At 42.5% G+C, this 19,158-nt stretch overlaps 1 protein-coding gene across 5 annotated transcripts in view; it reads right to left on the bottom strand.

Annotated features, from left to right (window-relative positions):
• The window catches only part of ARFGEF3 (ARFGEF family member 3), a 100,520-nt gene that overhangs the window by 75,762 nt on the left and 5,600 nt on the right, over window positions 1-19,158 (bottom strand). For all 5 annotated transcript variants that reach the window (XM_075145937.1, XM_075145938.1, XM_075145939.1 and 2 more), the window contains exons 3-4: window positions 5,913-5,994; window positions 902-1,033 (exon numbers count right to left, since the gene is read on the bottom strand). In XM_075145937.1, coding sequence (XP_075002038.1) covers window positions 902-1,033; window positions 5,913-5,994 — 214 coding nt within the window. The remainder of the gene's footprint in view (window positions 1-901; window positions 1,034-5,912; window positions 5,995-19,158) is intronic.

Here is a 19,158-nt window from a genome sequence, read left to right as displayed (position 1 = left end):
AAGAAATAAAATAACTAATCCATGCATTTAGAAGTAAAGGACAGTCAAGTAAGTAGATCCATATATATCAATCAGTAACAGGTATAGTGAACATGCAAAAAGGACCACTAGGTTTGTTCCAAAATGGTTTGGCCAGTGATCAGCTATAGCACGACAAACCCTGTAGTACAAAGTTTACATGCAAACATCTGAAAACTATCCACCACCGTATTGCTTCACACAAATAATACAGGTATTGGAAGTCACTTTTTTATGGCAGTACTGGCAACTCATACAACCAACCCAGTAATAGGGCAAGGAAATCTGACAGCACCTCCCCTTCAAAGCAGTACCTCCTGGCAGCTGAGCTTCCTAACACACCCAGGAGAATGCTAAAGCATTTCTAGACATGGAAGCTTTCACTGAGTATACAAAATAATGATTTCCCTTATGCACTAGTCGAGGGACATTTTGGTGCCTAAACAAATCATGCTCCGTTATCAGCATTTTACAAAGAGAACATATAGCTAACAAACTAGAAAGCACCAACGCACACACAATTAAAAATTACAAACCTGCACAGCCCACCTCATGAGCGCTAAAGCTCAATACCAAACACAAACTTCCAAATCTGCAAGTCATTTATCTGTGAACTCCCATGTAGTGAACTGATGGTCCTATTTCAATTTGCTAAAACTGGGACCATCAGTGCACTGACTGTTAATATAAACTATCTCCTATTTAACTCAGGGAAACACAAACCGAGTAGAAATGGAAACAACTGACGTCTGCCAGCAGGAAGGAGGGAATCAAATACTGTCCTAAGGTGAAGATTTCCAAGGCAACAGCTAATTTGTTTGCTAACCCCAGCATTCAGTCAGGCAGCCTCTGTTGCAAGCATTGACGTGTGTGAAACACTAACCTTCATCACTTCGACCTGCAGGTCTTCATTGAGCGAAGGAGTCACTTTGACGGCATTCAGCATCTGATTAAGCAACTGTTTCTCATCTGAGTCTGTTTCCATGGATACAAACCTCTCATCAGACAGCAGCTTCTGCAGAGAGAAAACGGCAATGTACAGGTTGAAACAAAACTGCCTCTGCCCAATTCTGCTGTAAACTACTACACCTAAACCTATCAGTGTTTGGTACTATGGTGGCTAGGTTTCTATGTACAAATTTCAAATTGATCCAATAATATAAAATATGAAAGTACAGCAAAAACTGGGACGTCTGTGCCACGATAAGGGGACCGTTAACATCTTTTGAATCAGCTGCCATTCCAGTATCACCTTTCTCCATCCCACTTCTCCAGCATCCAGAAGAAAGCAGACATCAGTAACTGACACGAGAGATCACAAAACACTCCAAGTAATGCCCTCAGCAAAACCTCTCAACGTTTTAGAAGTGAGGAGAGTGTGGAACCCTTGCACCCCCTCCACCCCCCCCCCAAAAAAAAAAAAACCACCAAAAAAACCCCACTCAGGCTAGTATCCTGGCCTCAAACTAGTGCTAGCAGATACTCTGCCCAGTCAGAGACAGAGAGTCAGCTATGATCCTGCTCGCTCCCACAGGGCACAGAGCACAAGCACTGTGGAGGTGGCACTTCTGATCACTGACAAGATGTGTTTTGTATCATTCAGAAGTTGACTAATCATGGATGCGATCAAGTCCTCAGGAGGATGATACTGTTAGCAAGCATCATGGTTTAAGCCAGCAGGCAGCCAAACACCACACAGCTACTTGCTTGCTCCCCTCCTCCCCCACAGTGGGATGGGGGAGAGAATCAGAAGGGTGAGAAAACTCGTACGTTGAGATAAAGGCACTTTAATAGAACAGGAAAGGAAGGGAAAATAACAACAACAACAACAGAATATACAAAATGAGTGATGCACAATGCAATTGCTCACCACCCACCGAACAATGCCAAAACCAGCAATTGCAACTTTCTGGAACATGCCTCCCATTCATATATGGAGCATGACGTCACATGGTATGGAATACCCCGTTGGCCAGCTGGGCCAGCTGTCCCGGTTATGCTCCCTCCCAGCCTCTTGTGCACTTGGCAGAGCATGGGAAGCTGAAAAGTCCTTGAGTAGCAGGGCACTTAGCAACAACTAAAAACCTCAGTGTGTTATCAACATTCTTCTCATACTAAATCCAAAACACAGCACTAGGAAGGAATTTAACTCTATCCCAGGCAAAACCAGGACAGTATGTGACTGGCATGAGGACCACAAACATACATAGGACTGCGTTCAGTATAGATTGACTGAACTTCAGTCTGAATATTTTAGAGCAATCACATTTCCTTTGCCTGGAAAAAGCCAGTATCTGAGCCAGTATCTCCCAACATGGCCAGTGGCACTATTTCCTCAGAGTTCTACTAGAAATGCCTCTTAAATGCCTCTTCTATTTAGTCTATAATCACTGTCCTGGTTTCAGCTGGCATACAGTTAATTTTCTTCCTAGTAGTTGGTATAGCGCTGTGTTTTGGATTTAGTATGAGAAGAATGTTGATAACACACTGATGTTTTAGTTGGTGCTAAGTAGTGTTTACGCTAGTCAAGGACTTTTCAGCTTCCCATGCTTGGCCAAGTGCACAAGAAGCTGGGAGGGAGCATAGCCAGGACAGCTAACCCAACTGGCCAATGGGTATTCCATACCATATGATGTCATGCTCAGCATAGAAAGCTGGGGGAAGAAGAAGGTGAGGGGGATGTTCAGAGTGACAGCGTTTGTCTTCCCAAGTAACCATTACATGTGATGGAGCCCTGCTTTCCTGGAGATGGCTGAACACCTGCCTGCCGATGGGAAGTAGTGAATGAATTCCTTGTTTTGCTTTGCTTGCAGGCGCGGTTTTTGCTTTACCTATTAAACTGTCTTTATCTCAACCCACGAGTTTTCTCACTTTTACCTTCCTGATTCTCTCTCCCATCCCATTGTGGGGGGAGTGAGCGAGCGGCTGCGTGGTGCTCAGTGGCTGGTTGGGGTTAAACCACGACAATCACCTTCATGAGTGCCTCTTATTAGTGGCAGGCATCCTGCAATAGAGGTCCCCACTCAAGTCTTTTTCCAGCTCCAGTCTTCTTAGAAGCTCCCATGACAGAGCAAAACAACCTTGTCTCAGTTCCCAGGAACGCAACCTTGCTCTGCCCCGGTGCAGACTTTGATCAGACCACTTCACCCTGTACATTCTGCACCAGTTTTGTACTGATGCTCCTTCCTAGCTTCAACTCTGTAGCACATTTCACTGGTTCATTCCTACTTCTTATTTTCTACGCTTGTACTGGGTTTGGCTGGGACAGAGTTAATCTTCTTCATAGGAGCTTACAGAGCGCTGTTTTGGATTTGTGACCAAAACAGTGTTGATAACACACCCATGTTTTGGCTACTGCTGAGCAGAGCTTACACAGCATTAAGGCCTTCTCGGTTTCTCACGCTGGCCCCCCAGCAAGTAGGCTGGGAGTGCACAAGAGGTTGGGAGGGGACACAGCTGGGACAGCTGACCGCAACTGACCAAAGGGATATCCCATACCATATGACATCATGCTCAGCAACAAAAGCTGCAGAAAGAAGGAGGAAGGGGAAGATGGGGACATTCAGAGTTAAGGCATTTGTCTTCTCAAGTAATTGTTACACGTGATGGAGCCCTGCTTTCCTGAAGATGGCTGAACACCTGCCTGACGATGGGAAGTAGTGAATGAATTCCTTATATTGTTTTGCTTGCGCATGCAGCTTTGTGTTCCCTAATAAACTTTGTCTTAGCCCATGAGTTTTCTCACTTTTACCCTTCCGATTCTCTCCCCCATCCCACTGTGAGGGAGTGAGTGAGTGGCTGGGTAGGTCTGAGCTGGCGGCCAGGGTTAACCCACAACAATGTTTTAAAAAATTTTGCACATAGCATTATATCAAGTGTTTTAGCACTGTACAGCCTGATGAGATTTAACTCAATTTACAAGGAAAATAATATGTTTTTCTATATAAAGGAGAATGTTTCATTTGGTATGAGAGATATGGAGCTATTGGAGAAAGTCCAGGGAAGGACCACTAAGATGATGGACTGGAGCACCTCTCCTATGAGGAAAGGCTGAGAGCTGGGACTGTTCAGCCTGGAGAAGAGAAGGCTGGGGGGGGGGGGGGGGGGGGCGGATCTTATCAATGTATATAAATACCTGAAGGGAGGGTGCAAAGAGAATGGAGCCAGGCTCTTTTCAGCGGTGCCCAGTGACAGGGCAAGAAGCAACGGGCACAAAGTGAAAACACAGGAGGTTCCCTCTGAACATCAGGAAACACTTTACTGTGAGGGTGACGGAGCACTGGCACAAGTTGCCCAGGGAGGTTGTGGAGTCTCCCTCCTTAGAGATATTCAAAAGCCATCTGGACATGTAGGTGACCCTACTTCAGCAGGGGGTTTGGACCAGATGACTTCCAGAAGTTGCTGTTAACCTCCACCACCCTGTGATTCTGTGACCTACTTTTGGTAAATTCAAGTTGTACTTCATCTCATTTTTGTTTTTTATCCTATTTTTTTAACCTATCTCCATAGCATCAGTCGTGTGGTTTGCTTTTTTGTTCTTCATAAAACTTCACATATCATAAATGCAGATGGAGGACTGTACTGTTGCCTGGATTACTTTTTTAGGCTTCTAGATAGGAGGTAACACTCGTATTTAAGGTACTACGCTGCAAATCCGCAACTTTGCAATTGCAGTCCTTACAGAGCTCAAGTGTATGTGCAGCAAGTTAGAAGAGTGAAAAGATAAATTTTATCTGAGTGTTCCCAAGGAAGTTATACTACAGTGGACAGTGGGTTATTCATAATTCCTCCACTATTCTTGGCTGATCATCACTCTACAATGTTTTTCTAACAGGTATACCTGCACTGGTACAAGAGCAGGCATATGTTCAAGTCCCACTAGTCTACTGTTGCTTTCATTTTAAAAGCAATGCCCCCCCCACCCCCATATATCTGCAACACACGGCACAGGATCTCAGAGTGGGACCAGAGTACTACGCTGCAAGAAGGTGATACGTGTCTTCTGGCAAAGTCAAATAATTACAGGAACCCTTCAGAAAGTACCTTTTTTCCTTAGCTAGAGCCTCCTACAACCATGTTGTGCCCCAATATGGGGTACTCTCTAACGAAATGCTTGACACCTCATATGCTGAATTAAGTGAATTTGAATGATCCACTTACGTCCTTATACTCCCAAAACAACTTCATGCTTGCCCTTTGAGGGAGAAATTTCTTTTTGGAAAATGGTAGCATGCACTTCATGCCCCAGAAGTGTACCAGCCTTTTCCACAACAGGCATCGCCCTAGTGATAAGTATATACTGATATATACTCATTTGTCAAATTAAAAGAATGCTAAACTGCTTTAGTTTTTATACTGTCAAACCCAAGGGAGTCTTTTTGTTGCTCGTGCTGCACTGCTGTTTTCTTTTGCAATTTCATAAACTTCTAAATCAGATGCTACTCCTACTGTTTTCAGTGTACAAAAAACCCTGGAAAGTGCCCACACATAGACAATGCAGCTCCCAGATCCTTTATTAACCTCTCCATCTTTCAAGCACTGCAGTCCTCTCTTCTAACCAGAGAAAACAGAAAGACTTGACTCAGTTTAGTTTCTAAGACATGTAGCAGTGGCAAGGCTTACTGAGAACACCATAGGGCCACACAAGGAAGAGTGCATCTCCATTTCAATCCGAAAGCCAGGAACTCCCACCTATCTCCAGAACATTTTTAGCTTCTACAGAATCACCAGCCTTTACTTGTAACCTAACTTCTGAACACTGTTGCAGAAACATGAACATTATTGTTAGGTCCACCTGAAGATAAGACACTTTTTCTGTAGTATTTTCCAAAAGAAAAGCCTAGATTTCCTTGACACCCACTGCCTACTAACACACCCCCACTCTAAAGCCATACCTGCATCCCTGCTAGAGCCTGTTGGGCCAGCTTCATGCTCTTCGATTCCAGAGCCAGTTGGAGAGGAAGGAGACACTTCTCCCTGACGAAAATTAAAAAAATAAAAGTGAGAGGGAACAATGGAACTAAAATTGGCATTCAAGGGAATAACGTTCCAGAAGGGCTGTATCACTTTCAGTAAGATAACACTTCCATACAGTAATCAAGGAGAATTTCACAACTCTGTGAAGCACTTCTACCCTCTAAAGAAAGCTGGCATATTTCTTCACATACTGTTAAGAATGGTCTTTTAATTGAAATTTCACAAAATACTTCCCAACTGTTAGCCCTCTGTGTGCATGCATGAATGTGCAAAGCATAAAGAAGGGATTCACAGATCACTAGTGGTCCTTCAACTCAGCGTGATAAGCATTACATTTCAGTCACTTACCTTCTGTTTAATATTCAGGTTGCCAGAAAAGTGGTTTCATAATCCACTTTCTATTAGTCAAGTTTTGGTCTATGGCCTCCTCTACAGTACAGTGTGCCCTGTCACGTTAGCTCCCTCCAACTATAAATGTTGTAGGCAAGAGCAAATGTACACTAATGAGTTTGGTTTACACCTGAACTAGCATGTGCTAGAACTATGACTAAGCTGTATTTTGATTACAGAATTACACATTTTTTTGAATATTAAAATAAATCACTAATTAGGATAGTATTTAGATGCTTTTGACTCTGTGCTCAGATACTGAGTTTTTTTTATTTGGCGACTAAAGCAAACAGTGCCTAGAGCTGTGACTTCTCTCTTTACTCCTTGCTCATTATCAGAGAAGGGCTGCAGCATCTGAGGAACACCTAGTAACCACAAGCCCTTTAAGCAACTCCTGCTAGTTGGCAGGAAACTCATTCCTGATCAGAGATACTCAGCCCATGTCCAACTGCAGTCTCCCTGAAGGTTTGCAACATTTCATTAGGTCACATATCATAAGAGGCACTTATCTGTACATACAAAGTCTATTTTTGCATTTGTATAGACATACTTGTTTATGGCAAACCATTCTGTGCCAGCCTTTGAGAGTCTTAGTTCTCCAACTGTCTGTATTGCACCCCAAGGAGCCCTTTTGGAATCACATTAATTTCCCCCCCATGGAGACAAGTGTGTGCAAGGTAAGAAGGAACAGAAAACAACTAGTTGAGTCTTTTTGTACCCAACTGGAAACCAAAAAGCCCTGACCTGTTCCATTTGAACTATTCTTCTTTGTCAAGTCTCAATGCATTCAAACACACACCCAAACCCCCTGTCTTTTCAAAGCAGAGTCAAAGATGAGTAATTTCTAAAAATACCAAAATGAAGAGTTTTTCCTCTTTTGCTCCTGTGAGCTGCCTTTGACCTGAATTCACTTAGTTTCAGTTGACCCAATGATAAATAGTTTATGGGCCCAAAAGTATATAAAAATAAAAGTATTGGCTAGCTCTCCTACAACTCTAAAGGTTCAAGTTCTGACATGAATGAAACACATGCAGTAGACCAGCGTGCATATTCTGCTCCTCTCGCAAATCCTCCCTTCATAATTAGCTAAGAAGAAGCCCTAGGTTAGAGCAATAGCGATTACCAGAGTTTCAGACATATCGTCAAAGCTACCTAAAGTCATGCTTTGCCACAGTCTGCCCATAACCTACTGACCTCACTCCAAAACTGGTAGTCTACAACCTGAACTTGCTTTTTAAAAAACTTAATCGGAGATTACCAAACACTGGCTGTCTCAGCTTTGGGGAACCTAGCTTGTAACTCCTTCAGCGGATCCTGCTTGCAGAGGGGACTGAATATCTACTCTGAAAAGTCAACTCTATTTTGGGTATATTCAGCTGGTATTCCTTTCTCTCCACCTTTCCCAAAAAAGCACAAATCACAAGCTACCCCAAGGGGCACAAATCTGCTATTTGGTCTTTGAAATGCAACCCCTTCCTTTAATGATAAATTAAAGACTTGAGAGTCACGAGCATGGCTCAGTTAAGCAATTTAGCAAGCTTCTGTACTTGGCAAAGACCTCTTCAGAATCTGCAGGTCTTTTCATATTTGTACCTTCTTCCCAGGTTATGGGAATTTGTAAAAGGCCATTTGGCCTAACACCACAAGAAGCTTTTTAAAAGAAACATGCATTACACAGATTTCTAAAGAACTTGAACCAGAACACATGTGTATCTTAAAATAGGTTTCTAACTAAAAGCTAACCATTTGCTTCATTTAGGATATTCTGAGAAACGCAAGCACAAAGCCCAATTTTCTCAGAAGCTCCTTTCTTGAATGTTTCTGGAATCAATTTAACTACAAGGACTCTTAAAACCTGTGAGTTTAGCATCTGTAGCTTGAACTACAGAACATCTAGGAGATATTTCCTCAGAGTGTCATAACATCCAGATCTACAGAAACTGCCAAAACATCTGCTCCAGGGTTCATTCAGTACTCCTCTAGCCAAAACAGCGCTGGCAACCGCCTATGTATCTACTGCCAGCTTTGCCTAGACCTGGGAACATAAGTGGCATGCAGGTAATTTGTGATAGGACTTTCTAGTTTAGAGACGTGCCACAGCAATATATCTCTAACCCACGAAGCACCTTCAAGTGCTAACTTTTACATTGTGACTTCGACATACTCACTCTTTTAAGAGTTGTCACCATCACCCTCTGGGGGAGAACTCACTTTTGAAATTAGTAGATCAACAGGTGCCAAAACAAGGTGCCTGCGCATTACCTGGTGCTCAATCAGCCAGACACACAGGAAAAAAAGAAGGGGGGGGGGGGAATCACAATAGTGTGTAGTACTAACTGCAGGGATGCTAAAGACTGATGATTATTTAGACCTGGACCTCTTCAGGGCAGAACACCACATTTCTTTTAGACTTTCTACAGTTCACTGCATAGGATATAAACATATGGGGCATTATTAATACACAACAAACTTATTCTCACATTAAAGTGGATGAAGACTGGGAGGAGAGGGGAAAAGGAAAGCAGTCATAAGTCACTGGAGTGGATCCAGTTCAGTTTCATTATAGTGAAGACAGGTGGGAGCTCCTATGGCTTATGTGTAGCTACCCTGCACATCAGCATGTTGCCTACCATCTGTCATCACATACTGCAATAAGCAGAGAACAATGAGAGCTGTTTCTTGAGATATCTCCCAAAATGAAGAGCAAAAAATGACAAACAGAAGGATGGAAATTAGAACATATTCAATTAGCTGAACTTCCCATCCTTGCTAAAAATGTTTAATTGAAAATCTAATTAAGGTTGCAGCCTGTATTCCCACTGTATTCTTGGAGAAAATGAATTGCCATTGTGTCATTTCCTGTTCTTGTTACACACTCAGCCAATTAAATCTTTAGCATTTCTATGCTACAGGTATAAAACACCTGCAGAGATACCTCACAATGTTTGATTAGCTTGAGCACCTTCCACATTTCAGTTCAACCTGCCATTTAAATGCATCATCTGCTAGTATGAGAACACAGAAGGACACAGCAGAGAATCCTCAGGCAGAATAGGGGAGGATGATGTAAATTAACACAGTCAGTCCCTACTAAGATCTACCACTAAAGAACTGGGTTCAATAAGGCTGCCACAAGAGATATTGCAGACCAGAATTTGGTCTCAGCGTGCAATGAAGAAAGAGATTGAGGTTTCCTCTTATACCTTACAGCCCTTTTGTAGTTCTACCCTGTTTTGGGTGGTCCCACAACCATGCGATCTCATTGCTTACTCCACTCTCTGCAGTTCTATACTGTCAAGTGACCATTCAGGTTTTGTAGTGCTACACATGTAAGACATTTTACATATGTGAAGTTCTCAGAATAAGTTAGTGCACATCAATATACTTCAAAACATGTTTAAGAATGTTTTCCATTTACATTACTGTACGGAAACTAGTTTCATACTGGAACTCCTAAGTTTCCATACTGATGCATGCAGGTGTGGACATATATACACATACAGTTTTAGGCACAAATACCAACTTAACCCTGAATGAGACGAGTCAAGTACAACACAGAGGGGGCATGAAAGGAAGGGAGCACCTTTGACTTGGAGGAGGAGAAGCTACCAAAAGCTTCAGGATAAGGTATCCTGGGCATTGACAGATGAAACCAAGCAATGAAAACAGAAGCTAGAGGGAAGAAAGAAGCTGAAATGGTGTAAAGAAGGAATGATACTGAAGAAAAAGGATGTGCTCAGATATAAGTGGTATACTATGCTGAAATCCACACTAATTGCATTGTTTGCGTATGTCCACACAGCAGTGCTCTGAAAAGACAGCTCAGTTTAAAAAACAAAACAAACACACACCCTCCCCGCAAAAACAAAAGAGAGGGGGAAGAAGAAGAAAAAAAATAACAAAACAAAACCAGAGGGGCACCAATAACAGATCCTGGCTATAGTATTCTATCCCTGACAGCGGAAGAGAACACAGGGATCACTCTTCACCTGCTGCTGTTGTCTAAGGTCACCTGTGCAAAGGGTATGGTGAGAGTCACTGCAGAACAAGGGTCTGGAAGAATGATTTTACAGCACAGAAAGTAATTGCAGAGACATGAAACAGCTTTCCTAACCCCAGGGTTTCTGTTAAAATCTACTATAACACATAAATACTGAACAAATAGGTATAACATCATGGCAGCCCCCCCCTTCAAAACAATGAGTGCCAACCACCCTCCTGTCCTGACCCAGAAGACCAATTAAAAAAAAAAACCCACCATATAATATTCTAAGGTCACTAGAAACCAGTAGCCATTTGCACTAACGGGCACTCGATTAGAGAAAAGAGCATTTGGCAAGTGTGGACCTTGTTACGTACAAAACAGAGTAAGCAGAGAGTGCGAAGGACAAAGACTCAGTCCTGTTCCTACTGCGGCTACCTGGAGTTTTGTCACTAGACCTCTGTGGTAGCTGGACTGAATCCCAAGTGCCCTGCCCAGGATCAAGCAAAAAGTCAGAGACAGAACCAAGTGCGTAATCCAGGACCAGTATCTGTAGGAGCACAGGTTGCCTCCTGAGCTACCCCACTCCACGACTGTCAACTTCGTAAACTGCAGAATGAGTCATGAGAACGTAAATAGCCTTTATATTCAGCACACTGGGTTACAACGACCTTTCCAGTTGTCTGAGTTTGCCATGGCTCATCAATCTACCTCTTTCCCTGCAGGTCTGTCACAAGGGATGCTATGACAGACCAGTCAAAACAGACTGCCAAAAAGGTCAGAGTAAACAGATTACTACTGTAAGTAAGAGATCATAAAAATCTTTCTATCCTCATTGTAGTGGAAAAAGCCTTTAGTGAGAGAAGAATAATGGCTCATTAATTCCCTTTCATGATGAAAATTGTAATGAAGATAAGAAATGGCCCAAACTTAACTCCTTCTTGTTAGTGCCTGGAACATAGTCTCACCTTCACCTCCACGATACTGACTTAGGGAAGGGGGCTGATAAATCAAGTTATTTGTCACCACTGTAAGAGTTATTTCCCTTCATGCAAATGGTGATAACCATATTAATTTTCAGAAATGGGATTAAAAATAAAGAGAGATTAAAAATAAGACATCTCTCTGCATTATCTTCCCCCTGAAAATTACATAGGAGAAGCAAAATTCAGAACCTCAGGGCCTCACCAGCATGTAATTTGCATCCCATAGCATAATTCACAGCCCAGTCAAAGAACAGATAAGAATTTGATTCATGGCTGTTGCCATCTTCTGATAGGCTGTTTGTTAGGCAGGGTAACAGTCATAGCCAGAGTCTGACATTTTTCAGTCAGAGTAATACTGACAGTTCAGAAGAGCTTCTCAGTCTTGGCTGCTTAAAATGAACAAAGTATCACAGCGTGTAACTCCATTAGCCTCACTTACTCAAGCAGAAAAGTTGGCCCACCATGAGAAGATAAATGGTAAAGATGAATTCTCAAAATTCTGGAGGTTCTCCCAGTACTCCCAGGTACTCCCAGTTACCCTTAAATAAACCCAACAGAAGCAAATACAGTTCCTACACAAAAGGGGACGATTTAATTTGTGTAAAACAAATTCCAGCAGTGTATATATGAACACATGTACATATAAAAGTAGAAACATCCATAACTCTTCTTTTTCCATGCTAGCTTAGAGAAAGTTCATAAAAGACTCCAACTACTTTACGGTTCATAATGGAAGTACTTAAAATCTGGAGGAGGAACAGGAAATAAATACATCCTTTTTCAAGCAACAACTCTTCAAGAAGAAAGATTTTAAGTCCTTGCTCATATGCTAGAGAAATGATTAATTTTATCTACAGCAGAAATATGACCATCCCACTTACGAAGAGTATTACAGTCGAGCTCAGACAGAAGTTTGGAGCTTGCAGCGTACAAATACAGGGCAAGTTCTCATGTCTCCACAATGCAGGAAGTCAGACCAGGTGACCACAACAGACCCCTCCAGCACTAAAATTTGTATCTCTAATGCAAATACAAGTTTGTGGAATACTTAGAGACCTCTTAGGGCAATAGGATAAAAGATAAAAATCTGAAGCCTTCCACTTAAACCCTCCTTTTCAAGAAAAAAACACAACAATAAATTATCTTTATGATGCTGTACCACTACAAGATGATCAGGCACTGTTGCACAACTTTGGAGTTACAGCGCTACATAAGAACGAACAAGCAGTCAGTGCTGCAGTTTACAGGTCCTGGGAAAAAAAAAACCTAACCACACATTGAGAGACTGCTGTTGTACTATGTTGGTATAAATTCTGACATGCTTCAGCAGGGCCAGGATTTTACTCCAGTTACTCACAAGCGTAGAGACACTTGTGTGCATGTTTCCCATGTCAAGAGATTTGCCCCTCACACAACCAGATGAGGTTCCACCTTTACTAATAACTTTATAATTTCTGGCTGAAAGCCAGGTCAGGTTGGATGGGGCTCTGAGCAACCTGATCTAGTTGAAGACGTCCCTGCTCACTGCAGAGGGGTTGGACTAGGTGACCTTTAAAGGTGCCTTCCAACCCAAACTACTCTATGATTTATGATTTTCATTTTTCTTGCTCACCACTTGCAGCTTCTTTTTTAAAAAAATCTCATTCTTTTTTTCCCCACACAGTACAAAACTCTTCACTTTCATCCAGTTACAATGGAAAGCCTTCTTTTCATGAGTTGAAGTTTAACTCTCCTTTTCTTTCCGTATCTGATTCTCTCTCACCTCAGCTGCTGACATCAGCGCTCTCTTGGAGTTCCCTCTGGGTCTCTCCTCCAGCTCAGTATTTCCTTTTTCCAACCTCTTTGCTTCATGTATTCCCCTCTTCCCTTGACTCCTTTTGCTCTTCAACACACAAAGTAATCACTTCACCCAACACTAAAATGAACCTGCCTCTGGAGGGAAGCATATGAGTTGCTTATCAGAGGACACTTAATGATACAGGGAAAAGGAAGTGAGGAATTGTGGTGGGTTGACCCTGGCTGGACACCAGGTGCCCACCAAAGCCGCTCTATCGCTCCCCTCCTCAGCTGGATGGGGGAAAGAAAACATAATGAAAGGCTCGTGGGTCGAGATAAGGACAGGGAGAGATCACTCACCAATTACCATCACAGGAAAAACAGACTTGACTTGGGGAAATTAGTTTAATTTATCACAAATCAAATCAATCAAATGAGAAATAAAAACTAAGTCTTAAAACACCTTCTCCCCACCCCTCCCTTCTTCCTGGGCTCAACTTCACTCCCAAATTCTCTACCTCCTCCCCCCGAGCAGCGCAGGGGGATGGGGAATGGGGGTTGTGGTCAGTTCATCACACATTGTTTCTGCCGTTCATTCTGTGGTCCCTCCCACGGGAGACAGTCCTCCACAAAGTTCTCCAATGTGAGTCCTTCCCACGGGCTGCAGTTCTTCATGAACTGCTCCAGCATGGGTCCCTTCCATGGGGTGCAGTCCTTCAGGAACAGACTGCTCCAGCGTGGGCTTCCCACGGGGTCACAAGTCCTGCCAGCAAACCTGCTCCAGCGTGGGCTCCTCTCTCCACAGGTCCTGCCAGGAGCCTGCTACAGCGTGGGCTTCCCATGGGGTCACAGCCTCCTTCGCGCATCCGCCTGCTCCGGCATGGGGTCCTCCACGGGCTGCAGGTGGATATCTGCTCCACCGTGGACCTCCATGGCCTGCAGGGGGACAGCCTGCCTCACCATGGTCTTCACCACGGACCACAGGGGAATCTCTGCTCTGGCGCCAGGAGCACCTCCCGCCCCTTCTTCTTCACTGACCTTGGTGTCTGCAGAGTTGTTCCTCTCACATATTCTCACTCCTCTCTCCAGCTGCCGTTACTGTTGCACAGGTTTTTTTCCCTGTCTTAAATATGTTATCCCAGAGGCGCTACCACCGTCGCTGATGGGCTCGGCCTTGGCCAGCAGTGGGTCCACCTTGAAGCTGGCTGGCATTGGCTTTATTGGACATAGGGGAAGCTTCCAGCAGCCTCTCACAGAAGCCACCCCTGTAGTACCCCCCAGCTACCAAAACCTTGCCATGCAAACCCAACACAGGAATAATGCCTAAATGTAACTTTATACAGTGTGTTAGCTAGAACTTTAACAATTTTTCAACCTGGAATGTTGAATGAAATTGCAATTTAATACTACTTGGTACTAAAAAAGTGACACAGTGGCATTTCTAATTTTTGCTATTTACATACTTTCCAAGAGAAATGGATTTGCCATAACAGCAGAAGTATAGCTCTACTCATGGGAAAGGCAAACGTGAGCAATTTAATCTTCCATCCAGTCTAATGCAGCCGAGACCACAGAATTCATACAATCATAATTAAATAGCTCAGCACAGTCACTCAGCTGGAGAGCGCTTCTAAGGTTATTTGCTTCTTTGCTATACTCGCTAATAACATCTTGATTTCAACACAAACACAAAGTTCCTATAAGAGACTGATACTGTTGTCAAGATGAAACCAAAACAGAACAAAATAAAAAACATAAGCACACGATGTACCTTTGCTTGAGAGCAGAGGAAGAGAGACAACAGAAGATTCTACACAATATTAAAGTGGACAAGGCCACAATAATAATCAGGATGCTTCCAGTCTCCAAAGCTGTAGTGTAATCTCTCTGTGATACGTTATCATCACTCTCCCTAGAATATCCACCCCAGTAGATTTTTGCCCTTTGTGCACAAGGTGTGACAGCCACTTACTAACTCTGCTCTTAAGGAATTTGATGACACACGTAAACCTCACAAGGTCTTCATTATACAACAATCCATATCCTTTAGGTGATTTTATTGATTATCATTTGAAGCACATCATGAAGATGAGGTGAGGAGCAGAGTATCCATCCTTAGTGTACATCTCCTGGCCTGAGGTAGAACACACGCTGGACTTGCTCAGCCTACAATTCTGAAAGCTTATCAAGGTGTTCCATGAAACTTCTCTTCCCTATATTTGGTAAGCCTGGAAGGGAAGCTGAGGATTTTTCCAATGAAAACATTTTTGTTTCAAAATTTCAGTTTACTGAAAACAACAAATAAAGCATCTGATGAGAATTAAACTTCCATCAGGAGAAGTTTTACAATACTGGGTTGGGGTAGGATTGAGGGGACAGAAAAGAGACACAGAGGTACTATAGCACAGACATCTTGCAAATTACCTTATTTTCTCCATTACAGCTGGATGGCCTAGAGTTAGTTGCAAAACAGTTTGATGAAGAAATGGGAGGATGAGGTATATTTCTGGTCATTACTAGTTACATTTTGAAGGTTAATGCTGCAATGTGAAATTCCATTCAACTTCCACAGCAGTGCAATGCTAAATCTTGACAGACCCACGGGATGGTTGTTAAAAATATCCCCACATTTGCAATGTAATTTTATACTCATTGCACCTTAGCATATTCAATTTCTTAAGCAACCAAACATTCAAGGAAACCTTTCCTGCAGCTCTGTTACTTTTCATGGAATGTAAATAAAAGAAATGTGAGAAAAGACTTATTATTCCCTTCATTTTCAAAACAAAGAAAAGTTATGACTTCCACAGCATCACAGAAAGACCACAGCAGAGCCAAGCCTCATTTAGTAGGAAAACAGTTCCCTCAGTTTCAGTGTCACTTCTCTTCTTCCATCCCCTGGCTTCCCCACTCAACCATATTTCATTCTAAGGCAATTATCAAAAGCCTCTTGATGTTCTCATTTTCTTCTCCTTTGCAAGCACTAAAAGTGATCACATGTTTCAAACAAACACCGCTACCCCATTATCATCCTTAGACCCTTAGGGCAATATTTCAGTTGCATTTGTTGTTAGAAATTAAACAAACACTCAAAACTATGGCTGCTCTCATCTTTTGTTGGTGCTATTCCTGTACTGAATGATTATGTACATCCTACAGTAACTGTATGTTGGGGGTTAACCCCAATAGGCAGCTCAGCCCCACCCAGCTGCTCTGCACTCCCACCCTACCAGCTCCTATGAAGAAAATCAACTCTGGCCCAGCCAAAACCAGTACACTGTCACAAATCTAGAATGGACTTTCAGAAGAATCCATAAAAGGAACAAAGACCCAAAGCAGTAGTGAATATTAAGGTTTGCTACTACAAAGAACGTCAGGAAGGGCAGAAAGTTAGTCTCAGAAACAGCAAGCACTGCCCTTTAAAAAAAAAAAAAAAAAAAACAACAAAAAAACAACAAAACAAACCCACAAATAAGAGCAACATAAATAATCTTTCAGAAACGATGCACCTTTTCCCATGACAATACCAAACCTTTTTTGATACCTTCAAGAGCCATAACCCCGTCTGACAGGTTTTTAGGGACTCCTAGATCTAGAGGCCTTCCAACGTTTTTGGAATCTTGTCTTGACAGTAAGAGTTCAGACATGCATGATGGAAACTGACACTATACATGCCTTTCCTCTTCAACACTGCTGTCTTTTGGGGTCCCAGAACAGATGCAAAGTTCTACTGAGATAAAAATACCTGCCCATCAGAAAAGAAATAGGGCCAGTTACATATCCCAGATTAAACATGCAGATTGATCCAAATACTATATCAGCCAGTGCTACACTGCCTTTCTAAACCTAGTCGCCTCCCCTCACCCACCCCCCAACATTAGAACTAGGAATGCAACATTTTAAATCAAGACCAGAGCATATACACCATGCAAAACACCAAATGGGCTACATAAATGTCCCCCAAAGTCTGGATCCAGTCTGTAAACTGCCAACACAGGAGATGCAGCTCAGCAATCCACATTGCCACTAGAATCTCTTCTTGGCCAGATGCCTGCCAGGGAACTCATCATCCACTTGCTGAGTGCCAGATAGCGACTGTGTAATGGTTGAGCAGCATGAGTCACATATCCAGCAGTCAGGTTCAGGAAGAAAGCACAGGAGCACTTAATGCCAGGTGGCTGTGGCAGCAAGTGCAGGAAGCAAAGTGTTTTAAAAATGAGAAAGAGTAAAATAGAGGTATGCTAAAAACACCCCCCAAAAAAAACTCAGACACAGTCATTCCTCCCTCCCCGCACCTTTATTCTGGTGAGGGGATCTGCTATATATAACAGCTTCGCTATCCACGCTCTCCAGGTAGAAAGAAACTAACAGAAATGATGAACCAAATAGAGTAGATGGGAGAAAAATGAAATGATGAAATCACAAATATTTCTTCACAATGCAGAAGCCAAAACTCATCCTAAGCCTCAAGATTCTTTAAGTGGATGAAGTATCTGCAAAGCTAAGTGGATTGGAAGTCTCTATGGCATTGGATGTTTGGTGATGATCACACCACACTTACTGCTTTTATTATTTGTTGAGCACATGTAAGCTAAAATGAGTGAGCATATTGTTTTATTTAAGAGTTTGTAAGCTGCAGCTACTTCTCAAGAAGTATGTCAGATGCAAAGCTAGAGACGCAAAAATAAATGGCAGAGTAGAACTACCAATTTCATCCCCAAATTCCCATGACTATAGGGAAAAAAAAAATGCAAGGAGTTCAGAGTTCAGCTAAGTTTAAGGCTTACTTCTGTTCCCGGCTGCTCTTCATTGCACTGGCTTCCCGAAGTTCACAAATTGCTCTCAAAAACTAGCACCCAAGATGAATAGGACTGGGACACAAACACGAGAAACAGAACTGGACATAAGCTGACATACAGAGGACCCTACTCACCACTGACTTCTGACTTTCCAACTGTAATCTCCAGAAATACTGGCTATTTTTGAAATGCCAATGTGAAATACCAGAGGGATGCAAGCTTTTGCAGTAATGAACATAGGAACTGCTACCAATACAAAAAGGATTTGGAAATGCTCAGCACCTGAAAGCCAGGACCTGTATCTCTCCGATTAGGCACCCAGAATTGGTGCCCTGAAGGCTTGAGCCTGTATCTCCATTTGATTTCAACCACCACCTGCAACTTTTAGATACAGAGTTGTGCAGTATACAGATATGCTGAAGAGATAAGCAAGCATTTGGAAAGGCTTTCTGGTTCTTCTTTGAAGGAATGAAAATTACATCAGTTACTATGCCAGAATGCCTCACTCATCAACATGTTTCATGGCCATTAAAGTCCACAGGGGAAACTTTAAACTAGCATGAACAGCAATTTATACTATTGAGAGTCTTGCCTATGCATCTTCTTCTGCACTCAGCCACATTTCTCTGGGAATAAACAGGCAACAGCCACAGAAGCTCCACAGAACAGCTCAAACTCAAGTCTGCAGTGATGCTTCTGCAACACTGACAAAAGGGAAAAAAAAAAAATTTGCCGTTGTTCTGGTCAGAAGAAAAGAAAAGTAATGACAGGATAGTAGTAAGATCTGGAAATTATAGGAAATGTCTTAGAACTATGAGAAAAATCTCTTTAGGATAATAATAATAATAAAAAAAAATCCTAATGAAGGATGGCAGGGACGTGGTAAGAAATTCTGTATATAAGATTCTAGCTTCCAGTGAGGACAGCAACACCAAAACACAACAGCTAAACTACCCACCAAGCCACAGCCTCTCTCAGAAGTCCCAACCAACCTCCTCTTTGCAGCACCAAATCCGTGCTGATAGAAAGCCACTAAGTTTTACATAGCCTATAAGGCATGAGTTAATCACATAAAGCATTCCAAGAAACTCTGGTAAACCCAAGTTCTTTCAAAGCGGTACGTGACTGGCAAGCGCTGTCTAGCCTCATATTTTATTCTCCGGTACGTAGATAATACCCCTAAGTACCAAACTGCTCTGATCAAACATTCTTTTTCAAGGCTCATTTTCTT

Source organism: Calonectris borealis, chromosome 3 (assembly GCF_964195595.1).
Source record: "Calonectris borealis chromosome 3, bCalBor7.hap1.2, whole genome shotgun sequence".
In the NCBI taxonomy this organism is placed as follows: domain Eukaryota; kingdom Metazoa; phylum Chordata; class Aves; order Procellariiformes; family Procellariidae; genus Calonectris; species Calonectris borealis.
Note: the sequence above shows the minus strand (reverse complement) of the source record. Positions and strands in the feature narration are given on the sequence as shown.